The sequence below is a fragment of the Carettochelys insculpta genome, chromosome 8 (genome assembly GCF_033958435.1).
Source record: "Carettochelys insculpta isolate YL-2023 chromosome 8, ASM3395843v1, whole genome shotgun sequence".
NCBI lineage: Eukaryota > Metazoa > Chordata > Testudines > Carettochelyidae > Carettochelys > Carettochelys insculpta.
In genome coordinates, this window is record NC_134144.1 from 1,787,769 (window position 1) to 1,803,030 (window position 15,262).

Here is a 15,262-nt window from a genome sequence, read left to right on the forward strand (position 1 = left end):
TCCCCACCCGCCCTCCTCGGGAACAGTTTTTTCTAATATTCAACCTACTCCCCTCCCTCTGTACCTTGAGACCACGGCTCCTCGTTCTGCCCTCTGTCACCTGCTACCACCGAGAACAGCCTCTCCCACCGCTTTCAGGGAGTTGAAGGCTGCTATCGAATCCCCACTTGTCAATACCTTTGACTGAACCTGGGTCTTGTTCACAGACTGCTCAGACCAAAGAGGTGAAATTTGCTGATTTGCCCAGAGTTAAGGATTACGCAGGCTTGGCTGTCGCCTGACCTCAGATTCTGTGGCTGCCCAGGCAGAGACTCCAGCTGTCATCTGTGCATTTTTACCAGTTAAATCGGGTTTCTTTTGTTGTGTTTGCTTGGCGTGACTCCAGAGGAACTCTGCCAGTGTATGCAGACAGGTCCTGTTCTTACCTCCGTCTACGTCTAAACTGCAGGCTTCTGTTGGGAACCCAGAGGTCTGCCACTTTGGGAGCGTTCTTCTCACACCCCTTCTTCCTTGTGGCCCGAGGAAGAGAGGGATCTCTCAGCAGATGGCTTTTACTGACATGTGGCCAGGCCAAGTGTCAGGAAAGCCTCTCCCGGCAACTGTCAGCAGGAGATACGCAAATGCATTGTGGCCCAGGAGGTTCTTATCTGGCCTTTAGGATCACCAGGCTGGCATCGCACTGGTGCTAATGCAGGGTCTGCGTCTGCTGTGGTCTGCACAGCTGCCAGCAGCAGTTGCAAGGCCCTGCAGCCCTGCGGAGGGGAGCCAGAGGGCTCCATGCGCTGCCCCCCAGCAGGCACGGCCCCGTCAGCCCGCGCTGGCCCGGAAGGGGGCCCCTGGAAGCTGTGCCTGCAGACAAGGGCAGCCTGTGCCCGTCCCCTCAGGAGCCACTGCCAGATGCTCCAGCCGCCTCTGGGAGCGGCACAGGCCCCGCGTAGAAGGAGCCAGCCTTGGCCCACTGCGCCGCTGCCTGAGGTAAGCAGTGCCTGGCCAGAGCCCAGAGCCCAGAGCCCGAACCCTCCCGCACCCCACTCTCCTGCGCGAGCCTTGCGTGGGTGGTCCGCCACGCACTTTCCCTAACCCGCTGGGAAGCTCCGGCCAAAATGGCGGCCCACCGCGATCTAACGCTTCACCTGCTGTACGTGCTGGGCCTGGGCCGTGGGCCTGTGCAGTGCATGCCCGGCGTCTCCCCGGCTACCCACGCTGTGTTCAGGTTTGGGGTCTCAGCCCCGCTCCTGCCCTCACTCTCCCCAGGCGCCCATGGGGAGCCCCCTGAACCTCAGCTGAGGCCTTGTCCACAATGGCAACTCCCCCCGTGGCTTTCCAGTCTTACGTGAAGACGCCAAAGCAGAACTGGGGGGAGCCACGAGTCTGACTCGGCGGGTGAAATGGCTGTGGCTTCTTGGCCACGGGGCTTCCTGGGGCGTCTGGGTGGGGGGACCGGGGACTCCCTCGAGAGGGCCGGGAGAGACCTTTCTCACCTGCGAATGATGAGTCCCCCCGATGCTTCTGACCTCTTTCTCTGTTGCTGTTGTGAGCTCGTTCTTGTTCGAGTCCCCACTGGAGCCGCTCCCAAGGCACGGCGCTCTGCCGGGGCTGTCTGTGTGGGAGCTGGGCACTGGCTGCTGCACAGGACCACGGGGAGAGAAGTGTCCACGAGAGGCTGCCAGGCCTGCCCCCTGCCAGGATGCAGGGTTGCTGGTCTATCCATACCAGGCAGATGGCTCCGGCATCCTGTGGAAGAGAGCTCCCCCAGCCTCCTGGGGCATCTTCCCCTTGTCCTGCTGTTCTCGCACTCGGGAAGATTTTCCTGAGATTAAATCGAAATCTGCTGTACTGTAGCTGGCACCTAGGGCCTCTTGTCCTGCCCTCTGTGGCAAGACAGAACTGTTGCGGGAGAAGCTGACCCAGGGGGAACATTCCTCACAGCTCATGTTAGTGAGTGATTGTGTTCTGTGTGCTTCCTCGCTCTTATTTAGCACTGTCATTCCCATTTTACAGGTGAGGAAACTGAGGCACAGGGACTTGCTCAAGGTCATCCAGCAGGCCAGTGGCAGGGCCAGGAGTTGAATGTAGGTCTCTTGAGTTCCAGCCAGGGCTGCAGGCCACCCTGTGCTGCTACCAGCCCTCTTGGGCTATTCAATTTGCACCCTTACTAGCCCAAATCTGGATGTCTGTTTAAAATAACCCATCAACCTTCTGAAAGGCTGGGGGGGACCAGCATGCTGAGGTGTTACATGTGCCAGGGAAGCGGTGTGAGCTTGGCAAATTGGAGGCCTAGCTGAGGGGCGAGCATCTGGCAGTGATGCATTTAGCATGGGCTGTGCTGGGATTTCGGTGGCAGAGGGGCATGTTAAGGCGCACAGAAGCGACACTCTCTCTCTATCTCTCATTCGTTCATGCTTCCTGAGGTGAGAGGAGACTGGTTGAGTCTGAGGCTCTGACCAAATTCGGTGCCAGGCCTGGAGCCTGGCTCGTGGCCGGAGCAGGCCATGCCTAGCCCTGACTTCAGATGTTGGGCTCACGTCCTGCAGCCTGCGAGGGGCCCTGGGTCTGCTCCAGCACTGAAGCTGTCCCCACACACCTTCCTGGCTAGGTGCTCGGGGAGGTGTTGGGTGCATGCTCAGTTCCTTCGTGTGGCGGGTGCCTCACCTGCGGGCAGGGGATACGTGTTTCAGAGGTAGCCAATGACCCTTACCCAGTGGCTCCCAGATGCCGTTTCGGCCCCCAGCATCAACCGGTGCTGCTGCAGCTCCCTTTGTCCTCCTTGTCCTGCCGAGGCCTGAACTCAGGGTCAGTTTCCCCAGCAACAGCCACTGCCAGCAATGCGGTGAGCAGCCAGCACCCGGCTGGGATCTTTGTCCTGCCTTTGCTGTTACCAGGAAACAGGCCGCTCAGCAAAGGGCTGGGTTGGCAGGCAGGCAAGGTCTGGAGTGGGCCCCGCAGAGCTGAGAGCCACGCACAGGAAGGGCTCCCTGGGAGCTGCCTCCTGCCTTGAAGGGGCATTGAGGGGACTGGGGGAAGCGCAGGGCTCTGCCTCGTTCCCCTGCACCCACAGGGGGTGGGGAGAGCTGTAGCTGCTACCAGGAGGTGTTAGCTACTGGAGCACAAGGCTAAGACTCAGGAGGCCTGGCTCCCCCATTGACCTGCTGGGTGCATGTGCCTTTAGCCCATGCCTCAGCTTCCCCATCTGCAAAATGGAGCTAATGAGACCATGACCTCCCTTGTGAAGCACTGGGAGAGTGGTGGGTGCCAAGACTGCACAGCCTTGGGAAAAGGAGCCTGAGCAGAACACACGATGGCTATTTCCCCACAGCTGATTCAGCACTTGCTGAGCAGTGGACACAAGTTTGCCCAGAAGCCGTGTGAACGGGCCCAAGCGGCGTCCTCGCTGGGTTCTGGAACACAGTCCTGGCCTGCCGCCAGCTGCTGTGGCTGCAGCCACGTGGCTGTGGACTTTGCATTGCAGTGACCCCGCCCCCCCATGCTGGCCCGTGCTGCAGCAGCACAGCTTAATTGTTCCCATCTCCGACTTTCTCACCTCCTGGGGCCGAGAGCCCAGGCCCCAGCCCAAGCCTGGGCATCTTTGCTGCAATTAGACACTCCCACATGGATGCCTGAGTCTGTGGGCGTGGGCCAGTCCTGGGGTTTTAACTGCACTGTGCTCAAACCCAGTGAGGCTCCTTGTTCTCCCTCACCCCGTCAGGAGACCGACTACCCAGTGGCTGCGGGCAGAGCACACCTCCTACTGGATTTAGAGCAGCGTTCGCAACAGGGAAGCTGCACTCCAAGTGGCCTGACTTTCTGCAGCCCTGAGCACCCAGCCGTGCCCATTGGCTTGGTCTCCATGCGCTGAACGTGTTGCGTAGTGAGATGGTGCCCTGGGCATGTCTGAGCCCCACCCATTCCAGCTGCAGGTACACTGATGGTTCCTTACGGTGGGGGAGCCTGGCAGAGCTCTGCCAGCATCGCTGCATCAGCTGGGCTGAGGAAGGTCTCTCCCCCATGGGCGAGTTGGCTGTGCGGTCGGAGACGACATGTCCGGCTGTGCCAGCGTAGCAGAGTGAGGTGCAGTGTTCCCTGTATGCTGAGTGCCTGGGTGGCTGCCCAGAGGAGAGGCAGATGCCGCCCAGCGGATTAGCAGAGCGCCCACAGCTGGCAGCCTGTGTTTCTATGGTGGTGCACATCCCCATGGGCCTGGGTGCACATGAGAGAACTTACTCCGCCCGTGGGATGAAGAGTTAGAGGGACCCCGGTGAGCTGGGACGACTCTGTCAGCACAGCCAGCCTTCAGCGGGTGCTGGCAGGAGGGGGCTGTGCTGGCCTGGGGCCCGTCACGTTGCTGCGTGCGGCCTAGGTCAGGTTTCCTGTAGGAGCTGTGGCAGCAGCCTGCCTGGCCAAAGCCCGTGTCAGTGCCTCCTCGCTCTCTGTGTGGGGGGCGAGGAATGCGTTGCACTGGGACGCTGACCTGGCCCCCTTGCTCCGCCACGCCCATGCAGGTGCAGGTGATTTCTGGCAGCTTCCTGGCTTGAACCTGGGTTGATTCATGTTGTGCAGTGCGCCCCCCCCCCGCACCCCCCCGGAATGCCAGGCCTGCGAATTCCTGCATGGCCGACTTCACCTAAATCTATTTCCTTAATATACGTTTGTCCTCACCTTTGCATTGTGATTAACAGTGAGCTAGTGTTTGTTCCTCCTAGACCTTCTCTTCCTGTCTGACCCAGCAAGAAGCTACAGCTGAGAACTGGGTTACAACGGAGTCATGTGGCTCAACCCTGAAGCCCACATTTGCTAGGATGTGTGCTGGTTTTGGCTGCTGCAGGGTAGGCTGTCTGGCGTGTCACAGGTTAAAAGGCCTGGTTTTCAGGCAACACTGAGCCTCTTCCTCTAAGGATCTGTCTCCAGCAGGGCCCCAAAGGATACTTCAGCTGCCTGTCCAAGCAGAGGCACAGGTTTCACAGCCACCCTGCTAGAATGTCTAATAGTGACGCAAGTAAGAGAGGGGATAAATGTTGTCTGGCTAAATCTGTTTCCTTCTGTGTGCAAGCCGCTTCCGGAGATCGCCCACAGCATGGAATTCCCTAGAGCCCCCTGCTCCAGGGGAGCACTGGGGGGCAAGGAGGCCAGGATTTCGCTTGGGCAGCCGAGGCCAGTTGTGGTCCAGGTCGTCATAAGCTGCTTTCCTGATGCTTAGGGCGACACCACAAAATCACCGTGCCCGAAGTGACGGCGGGATACAGCCCCCACGGCAAGTACATCCCTTTGCACATCTGTACTGTGCTCCTTGCAGTGGCAGTGTGGGGCCTCACCAGGCCACTCATGCTGATTTGACCTGCCCGTGTGGGGTGCTTTGGGACAGCGTCTGAAGGAAACAGATGACGTAAAGCAACAACGTGTGTGCACTGATGCTGCCTCGACCTGACTACGCCGCCTTCGGTGCCGCGCCTCCCCTGGAGGCGGAGTTACGTTGGCGGGAGCAGCGTTCTAGTGCAGACGCTTGCACAGGTAGGTCGACGTAACGTCTGTTGTGCAGACCAGGCCTTAGTTAATTATGGGTTGCGGCGTCGGGGGACAAGTGAGGTAGGTACGTGCAACTGACTCTCTAGTGACACTGTTGTACGTCCGAGAGAAAGTAACCCTGTCAAGAATGCCCCTGCAAGAGGTCACAGGACCCCTCCAGATGCCCAGCTGGGCTGAGGGCCACTGAGGGAGGGTGTTAGTTACCAGCTGCTCTGTTCCACGGATCTTTATGCTCCTCCAGCCTGTACTCACTGCCAGGGGTGGGAGCATCAGTGTTTCTCAGTTCATCAGGGTTGTGCTGTGGGACTGCATCTCCCTTGTTTGACAAGAGGCTGAGGCAGGCGCCGCCAGCACTTGTACATCGTTCGGTAACAGCCTGCTCCATGCCCGCTCCCCCACAGGGCAGGATCTCGGCGCCTTGGCAATAAATCACCAGGGAGATAAGAGCTTGGTGACTCCCACAGTCCTGGGCATCTGCTAAATCTTCTCTCAGCCAGAAGGCAACTCTCCCTGTTCCGTGGATGTAACCCGCCTGGCATACCGCGGTAGCGTGTTGGCACCTTGCATGTAGTAACCTCGGCATCCCCTGGAATCTAGCAGTGAAGTCTTTTTTTAAACCCTTGGCTGGGCAGAAGCTACGGGTTTATCTACATGGGTAGATTTACAACCGGGACTCTTCTGGAATCCTTGCATTGGGATGGGCTTGTGTGTGGCGGGGGGGGGCGGTCAGGAGCAGTTCTTTCGGTACGTTGCCACCTGTGGACAAGGCCTGAGGCAGCTCGACTTTCCCACACCCCCGTGCAATGTAAGCAACAGTCATTTAAACAGTTGCGTAGACCAGACCTGCAAGAATAAAACCCCTTCGGCTCCCCCCCTGGCTGGGGTCCAAGCTGTGCCCTCAAAACACATTCACACCAGCTCCACTATCCACCCAGGCAACCCTCCCACAGCCTCTGCCCCAATCAGTTCCTGCCCAATCCTGGCACTCGTTCTGTGTCTTCATGAGACAGTGCTCGTGAGGAAGCTTACACAGGTGCCTCCAACCAGGGATCGCTTCTTGTGAAAGAGCAGCTGGCACTGAATACCATGATCCACCACCAGCCCTGCGGCAGCTAACAGACTCCCGCTGACCTGAGTGGGCCTTGGATCGGGACCTACCTGAGCTTTCCTGGTGCAAGAGCCTTCTCCCTGCAGTAGCCCCTCTCTCTCTCTCTCTGTGTGTGTGTGTGTGTGTGTGTGTGTGTGTGTGTTCAGGCACTCGCAAGTCTCTCACAATCGAAAACCAGAGGGAGTCACTAGGTGGTTAAAGATGTGTGCGTCTCCACACAGTGGGCAGCCTCTAACCTCCATTCTTACAGTGTGGGAAACACAGGGCCGTGGGTTGGGCTCATCCCAGCAGAGAGAGACGGCCTGAGGGCACAGCCCATTCACCTCTTTCAAAGCAGCAACCTGCTCCCAACCATGCACGCCTTACCTCGGTCTCCCCAGCCCAGGCTGGGGCAGGGTGAGGAGCTTCCCTCCTCCCAGGTAAACCCACTGGCAGGCTCCTTAAGGAACAGGTGGCAGAGGTGACGCCTTCCCCATACACCAGGGAGCAGATGTAGCATTGCTAATCCCCCAAGTCAGGCCTAACCCCCGCATTGGCCGAATCACAGACCTGGCTCGTTTGCTTTGCCTTCTGATAGCTCAGCTGGGCAGCACCCCCTTTTCAGGTTTTCTCCCAGCCATGTGGGCTGTGGGTCCTCACCCCTCACCCTGGGTTTTGGACCTCTCACGCTGGACAGGCAGCCCTGGCTGGGGCTCCCACGTGTGGCGCTGCCTGTCCCACGTAAGTTTTCCAAAAATCTGGCAGCCCTAGCTGAGGGACTTAAGCTGGGGGTGGGGGAAGAAACTGAGAGGGGTTTAAGCCTGGGAGTGGAGGTGCATTTTGGGGCTGAGAGGGATTTAAACGGTGTGCATGTGCGTGCGTTTTTACCAGGAAGAACCTCCCCTGCACGGAGTTCTGAAGTGCCTTGGGTCACAGTCTTCCTGAATTATCGAACTGGGTCCCCATCTCAAAGGTTAGGCACCACTGAATGGGCTCCTGCTCTCAGCTACTTCCTTGGTGCCATTGTTAAATCCCTGCTAATGGAAAGGTGTAGTGCAGGTGTGTCCAACCTGCGGCCCGTGGGCCACATGTGGCCCTGGACAGCTAGTAATGCGGCCCCACAAGATCGTAAACTTTTAACATTATTATGTGATTTATATACATTAACTATATTATATATTTTGTACGCGGCCCAAGACTATCTTTACTCAATGCGGCCCAGGCAAGCCAAAAGGTTGGACGCCCATGGTGTAGTGTATTAGACCAGTGTTTCTGAGAAAATGAAGAGCACTTAGCCACCAGAGCAAAGAGTGCTCCGGGGGAACCTCACCTGCATGGATAGCATCAGCGATAGGCATCACGCACCTTCCAAACAACGGAAGGGAGTTCAAGGGCCAGCCAGTTACGTTTCCTGCCAGGGGGGTCATCTCCCTGCTGTCCAGGTAACTCTTGATTGCCACCACTCCTGGTTTTTTATTTTGTGGCCAAGGTCTCCCCTTTTCAGCGCACATTCGGGTTTCCCCACTGGGTGAGATGTATTTGCAGGGATGTTCTGCTCTCTGCTGGACAGAAACGAAACACTGCCTGTTTGCTAACACACCAGGGGAGCGTGGTCACTCAGGCTCCCATGATCTGTGCCGGGATCGCCTCTTCTGCTACAGATTAAAGAAAAAGTCTGCTCCCTTGTCCTTCGTGCGTGAAATGGGCTGGGTGTTTTCTGTGTGTTCATGAGTCTGGGCAGATAAACTCAGCTGCTGTTAGCTTAAAAGAAGGAGAGGGAAATGCAGGCTATAGGTGTTCACTATAGAGGACCCAGTAGTGGCCAAAGGGATCTTCCGACATGGGCCTCCAGGGCCTGCGTAGAGCCCCCTTAACCTCATGTCTGGGGCACCAGGCTCAGGATTTGGTGGCTAAAATTAACTGGTGCCTGTTGTCATATCTGCAGCACACTTGCTCTGGAAACAGGCTGACCCCAGACTCTCTGTGTTCAGCTGCCACAGGAGCTGGTGGGCTGGAAGTGCCAATAGTCAGAGGCTTTCTTTTGCTCATCACCCTCCAAATTCTCCTCCACTCCACCCCACCCCTATGCAGCAAACCGCCAAGGTGCTAGTTTCCTTCCCCAGGCTTTGCTGCACCCTCTGGAGTGCCGCTGTGCCACAAGAACAGCTCTGCTCCGGAGACCCTGCACCTTTGTGAGCCAGTCCCAGTCAGAAGAGCAGAGAAGTCAAGTGGGTTCATTGCAGCTATGCCCACAAGTCCCAGCTAGTACCTGGGAAGTTGGAAGGACCAGGGTGTTTTATGCTCCAGCATACGATGAGCGAAGTGAGTGAGAAGCTGCCCAGCACAGAGACAGATGGGCACGCTGAAGGCATCGTGGCGGGAGAACTGACTCTGCAAGAAGAAGCTGCTACTGATCTCGGTGCAGAACATGCTTCCTGAGCGAGAGTCACATCCTGCTCTGCACCAAAGCACTCAGTGCTGTGTGGCTAATGGCGCTGAGGTGACCGTTCTGCGCGAGTCGTTCCTCTCTCGCCAACGCTCGCTCCCCCACAAGAAGTCCATTCAGCTGACTTTTAAAGCTCTTCCCAGGAGTGAGGACATGCCACACTCATGGGGGTGGGGGGAAGGAAAGGAAACCTTGCCTTTTGGGTCAGGGCTTTGAGCCCATCTTTAGGGCAAGAGCTGGGTGAATTTCTTTGAACTGAAGAGGTTATTTCCTCAAACATGCAGTTTCACTCCCAGACCAACCTGTTTCCCAATTGGACACAGCGCTCTGCTGTGTGGTGTAACTGCAGGGTTGGCGACACCCTCCTGTCCTCAGGTCTAGCTGCAACCTCCTAGCGTGTGGCAATCATAGAATTCAAATGGCTAGGTGTGAAGGAGTATTACGGGAAAAGCCAAGAGAGCCTGATAGCCGCTCCAGGGGAGGGGTGCTGGAGGAGCTGTGCCCTCACAGGAGCGTGATAGGGAGCCTGCATCCAGAAGAGGTACATATTTATCTGGCGGGCAGTGTACATCGTTGGCATCAACGACTGTACAACTCGGTGTACATAGAGGTTTGCATGGGGGGCGTGTAATCCTTGCTTGTTGGTTGTCTCAGGATTGGGGGCTGACATGGGTGGAATAGAAGGGACAACGTGAAGGTTTTTCACACGTGCGTGTGTGATCCTTTGTCCTGCTTGCTGGCCAGGGACCCTATAGGGAAGTGTGCGATAAGGAGGAGGCTGCTTGGGGGACAGGTGGAGGGGTCAGTTGTACCCCTCTGCTTCCTCACTCTGTTTTTGGGTTTGTGTGTGTGATGGTCCTTGATTCTAAGGACTAGTCTTATTATGCTGAAGCCTTCCAGCAGGGTGATTTATGGCTTTTTCTGTGGTTTATCATGCATGTTTTGAAATGTAGCAAACGCTCTGAATTACATTGACTTGGGCCTTCCTGCTATTCCGTGGTGACAGCCTCAGCAGCTCTTAGCCCATCTTTTTATGTCATGATCATTTTACTGGAGGTGTAGGCCTGGCATGCTCAACCATATGGGGTCTTTCTCTCCTGCTTGTCCTCAGTGCACATTGGGAGGTGCTCAGGCCTCTGTGCTGCAAATCATGAAGACAGCCATTGCTTTCTTGTTTATTTGTACAGATTTTTGTTTGTCTAGATTTTGAACAGAATATCAATAACCAGGATCAAATGGGTTGACTGCAATGCCCCAGGGCAGTGCTCCAGCCAGGGCGAGATGTGATTGGGCAGTGGTTGCTTGGTAGTATTTTCTAACTGGGAGCTTGCTTCCATTCAGTGCATAGTACCACTCTGTTTCCAATTGCCCCGCTGCGAGGCTGACTTGCTGTGCCTGGAATGTGGCGTGCCACTGGGCACTTCTGTAACAACTTTCCTCCAACGCGCTCAGTGCTTTAGATGCTCACACACCAGTGTGATGGGCACCAGCGTTGTACCCAGGCTGAAGTTTTGTTAGCCCCATTGCACAAGTGAGAAAACTGAGACAGAGAGGAGAGCCCGGCCCAAAGTCAGCTAGTGAGTGAGCAGCACAGCCGGAAATGGACTCCAGGTGTCCTGTTAATACACTGAGCGCTGCACCAGAGCATTACGGCGTGAATGATCATTAACAATCAAACAAGCATTGAACAAAGCTTTCAAAACACTCTGAATTAATGGGAATCCAAATCAAAGCAGAGAGTGACAGAACACTGTGCGGTGATTTAAAGGGAACGGTGCTGAGCTTACTGCCAGAAATGACTTGCCTGGGACTTGCTCTAAGCAGGCCCGCATTCCCGAAGCCCTGGAGTGGAGCCTTATCTCTGGCCCCTTTGCTACTGTGCCTTTGCTTTGTTCACTTTGCTCACTCTTTCTCTTGTACCGAAACACTTCCGGCAGCAGAACAGGCAGCACTTCAGAGAGACGAAGGTGGCCCCGAGCACGACAGCCAGGAGAAAGGCAATGACGTCCAGAGAGTGGTACTGCATCCAGTTGAGATCGTGAGCTGCGGGCCGCAAGTGCGGTGCCCCCTTGTGTCTCATCACAAACTCAATCCAATGCACGGAGAGATCAAGAGGGTGGATGGGTCTGTCAAGGTGAAGGGCTGAGAGATGCATGATATTATCTTTATAGCTGCAAAGGGAAGAAATTATGTGCTTTAAATACCTTACTGAATACAACGTTTAGAGGACTTCAAAAATTCCCCAGTGTTCCATCAGCTATTGTTCTCTTCCTTCCATAAGCACTGAGTTTTTCCCCATATGCGTGCCTTGAAGTGCAGGGCGGGGGCGGGGAGGGAATGGCGTTGCTGCCACCCTTTTGAACTGCTGCCAATGGCAGCAGCTCTGCCTACAGAGCTGGGCTTCCGACTAGCATCCAGTGCTTTCTAGCTGCTCAGCTCTGAAGCCAACAACACCGTCTGCAGCAGCGCAGAAGTCAGGGGACCAGTGCTGCAACCCCCTGGCACACATGCACCCATTATAGCTTTGTGACCTCCCTCTACAACAACTATTTACGTCAGGATCCCTGCAACTACAGTACCCTGATATTTTCAGGTTTAAATGGCTGAAATCATGAAAACCTATGGCTTGTGAGATCCCACAACCATGACATTGACCAAAATGACCTGTGAATTTGGTAGGGCCCTATTTATAGGCCATCAGCTGAGAGATGGAAACTGAAGCTACACAAGCAGAAGAGGTACCCAGAGAGGTGGTGTAGAAGAGAAGGCCAAGGACCAAGTTGTGTGGAGCCTGTGGGAAAGAGGAGCAGGAAATTCCTTAAAACTCCCCTTTGCTGGGTTGCCTACAAAAAGCTGAGAATAGGGAAGTAGCTGGCCTGATCTATCGTGCTGTCCAGTAATGTTGCATTATTTCCTTGTGCATCGCACATGGCTGTGTACCTGCTGTCTTTAGTCTTAAATTTGTAACATAAGCTTGTTGGGGCAAGACCCCATCTTTCTGTTCTGGCTTTGCACAGCACCTAGTGCAGGGGGTTCCTGGTCATAATGGGTGTCTTGGCACTATGGTAACCCAAATAATAAAGAGCAGTAATACCCGAAGGGAGACCAGTCCCAAGGAAGCAGAGAAGAGCAGAAGGGACAGGTCACTAGCACTGAAACTGCTGAAGAATCGAGGAGGAGGAGGATGGAGCATTAGACCCGATCTGACCAGAAAGGGGGCACCTTGATGGGGGAGTCCTGAGTGGAGTGGAGAGGGTGGAAGCCAAACTGGCAGGGGACAGGAGGAAAGGAAATCAAGACAGTTGCTGCAAATCTCTGTTAGCTAAATGTAAAGGTGATGAGGCAGCCCCTGCAGGAGGAGGCAGCCCCTTCTAGATACCAAAAATTAGAGACCCTGATGAGCAAGGCCTAGGAGAATGGGGCAAAGACTAGCTCCCTAATGTGAACACATTGGCATATAAATCCCCATTTTTTTTTTTTTTGAGTGGTTCAGAACATCCTGAATATGACCAGGGTGGTGTGTGGTGTTCAGCTGAACGGGAAGCCAGCAGCCCAGCACTATTTTCAATAGCCCTAAAAGGAAGAGGCCACATTTATGGCTGCTGTTCCTGACCTTTTATTGTAAATCACAGTGTTCAGTGCATCCGACATGTCCTCAGCGGTGATTTCCAGCACATTCAGCGTCACTCCCGCACCCCGGGATTCTATCCGCTTGGCATTGTCCATCTGGTCTCCAAAGAGCGGCATCAGCACCATTGGCACGCCATTGCATATGCCCTCATAGATGCCATGTGAGCCTCCGTGGGTGATGAAGGCCCGGGCTTTGGGATGAGCTGCAAGAGAAAGGTAGACGTTTTACTGCTGGAGACTGCTTGGTCCGGCGTTTCAGGTGAATTCGTTAAGTTGCAGGAGGCACAGTATTAAGCTGTGTCTCCACTTGGCAGTTTTAGCAGGAAAAGTCAGGATTTTGTTTGGAAACCACAGTAGCATCTCCCCTGGAAAGCCACATTTTGCGCTGAAACTGCCAAGTTTTAGCACAAATATAAAAGCACCTCAGCATGAGCCTTTTGCACTGAAGTGCCAGTGACAATTCTTGATTTTGCTTTTGCCGGTCTAATTGCCCTCCAGAGCTGCTCCACTAGGCAGAGCAGGAGTGGTCACGCTTTGGAATGCAGCAGTCCAGCCTGCTGGTAAGCGTCCCTTCCTTTTGGCTCCGTTCTGCCGGCTCGTGCTGTCGCTGCTTCGGGACACACCAAACAAATCATTACTGTGGAATGCGCCTGCTGCATCCCGCACAGCGAACAGAGGCAGGCAGGCAGGCAGAATGTGCTGTGCTGAGATGGGGGGTTTCTCTCCCTGCCCTGCCTTGGGACCGGCTGCTTCTCGTGGCTGTCACAGACATACTCACCCCTGCCCCAGTAGTGATTTGCTTTGTGCTGCACAGCTCTGCATAGTGGGACAGATACGACAGTGCGCTCCTGTAGTCCGTGATGAAGTGCTGTATTTATAAACCTGCTCTAACGCCCATGGAAAGCAATATGAACACAAGCCAGCCCTCTCCTTTTAGTGCTGTTCTATCATCGAGAAGGCTCTCTGCAGGAAAACTTGACAAGTGCAGACACAGCCTAAGGTGCTCTATTAGTACAATGGCATTGGTGGTTATAAACATCGAATGTGAGAGCCCTGATGTGCAGTCACCTGGAAACACTCCTCAGCAATCTTTGGGATCACGATGATCTGTGACGGAGTGGATCTTCAAGGCCCCTGAGGCTCCGCGCAGTGTGAATCATCTTTGCAAAGCTTGGGTTCCGCTGCAAAGCTTCTGAGAGCTTGGAGTGAAATCCTGGCCCCACAAAAACAGTGCAGGTTTTGCCACTGACTTGTGCAGGGTCAGAATTTCACCCTTAGGCTTCAACCTCGGCTAACCTTTCTGTGGTCAGTCAGATCTGTTCCTTCCATAGGCTCATCCCTCTTTTCCCCACGTTTTGTCACTGTTTCTCCTCTCCTCAGTCTCTCACAAGCATCAGTAATCTCGCCCCTCCCCTCCCGCCATTTCTTTTCCCCAGTTCTCAGACATCTCCTGGGACTCCCAACAGGTGCTCACATCAAAGAGAACCCTTCTCGTTCTGGGGCTCAGGGAGAGCTCCGCAGCCCTGTCTCTTGCACCCAGCCATGACCTGGTTTGAATTTGGCAGGACTCGATGCTTCACCCGTTGGTCATGCTCGAGTAGGTGTTGCGGACTTCTGGGCAGCCCAAGTGAGTGCAGGAACTGCATTGAACAGGACATGCGTTCCAGTGAGGCAGTGGAGTTAATGAGATCACCCAGGAGAAGGGTGTGTTTAATGGCTTAGAGTGCCTCCAACAAAAGCATGGGTACTTGGTCTGTATGGCACCAATATGTCCACCCCAGTAGTGAGCTCACGAATTCTGCGTACAGTTGTTACAGACCAAGCTTTGTGTTTTTTCACGTGGTAAGTACCTACCTGGGGAAAATAAACGTTATCTAGCAAAGGGGTAGTGAGAGGTAACGGCTGGAATGTTAAGCTAGTCAAATTTAGAAGAGGAATAAGGCACACGCTATTCTTTGTAACAGTGACAAGAGTTAACCAGTCACCACCAGAACCAAAGGCTGTGTGCAGATGACCTGTGCCTGCTGATGGCGAGGGGGCAGAGTGAGGGCAACTGGCTTCACCAGTGTTACTGAGCATGCTCAGCCCATTTCAACATGCTCAGTATAAGCCAATGAAGGAGACATGAGATCAGCTATGCCCACCCTTCCATGCATCACCTCTACATCATCAGCAGTTTTAGAACCAGGTGGTGGTGTCTCTAAAAGATCTTCTCTGGCTTGAGACAGCAACCGATTCAAGGAAGTCCTGCATTAGACAGGAGGTTAGACGAGACGATCCCAGTTGTCACTTATTCATAGATGTGAAGGCCTGAAAGTGTCACCATGACCATTTAATCTGACCCACCTGCACATCGCAGGCACTGGAATCTCACCAGCCACTCCTGTAACAGACCCAGGACTTGTGGCTGAGTTACTGAGGGAAAGAAGACAAGTTCCAGGAAATCCACTATTGTTTAAAGCAACAAGTCAACCACATCCCTTCCTTCAGGGGAAAGTTTAAAAAAAAAAAAAAAATCCCAGACTCTCTGCCAATCTGACCTGGCCAGAAAATTTTCTTCTGGATCTCAGAGGTGGATA

At 54.7% G+C, this 15,262-nt stretch overlaps 1 protein-coding gene across 3 annotated transcripts in view; it reads right to left on the reverse strand.

Moving 5' to 3' along the window:
- Nucleotides 1-10,214: 10,214 nt before the first annotated feature.
- Nucleotides 10,215-15,262, reverse strand: part of LOC142017049 (UDP-glucuronosyltransferase 1A1-like) — a 34,508-nt gene continuing 29,460 nt past the window's right edge. For all 3 annotated transcript variants that reach the window (XM_075001654.1, XM_075001653.1, XM_075001652.1), the window contains exons 4-5: nt 12,667-12,886; nt 10,215-11,224 (exon numbers count right to left, since the gene is read on the reverse strand). In XM_075001654.1, the coding sequence (XP_074857755.1) occupies nt 10,927-11,224; nt 12,667-12,886 (518 nt within the window). In that variant the 3' untranslated portion in view covers nt 10,215-10,926. The remainder of the gene's footprint in view (nt 11,225-12,666; nt 12,887-15,262) is intronic.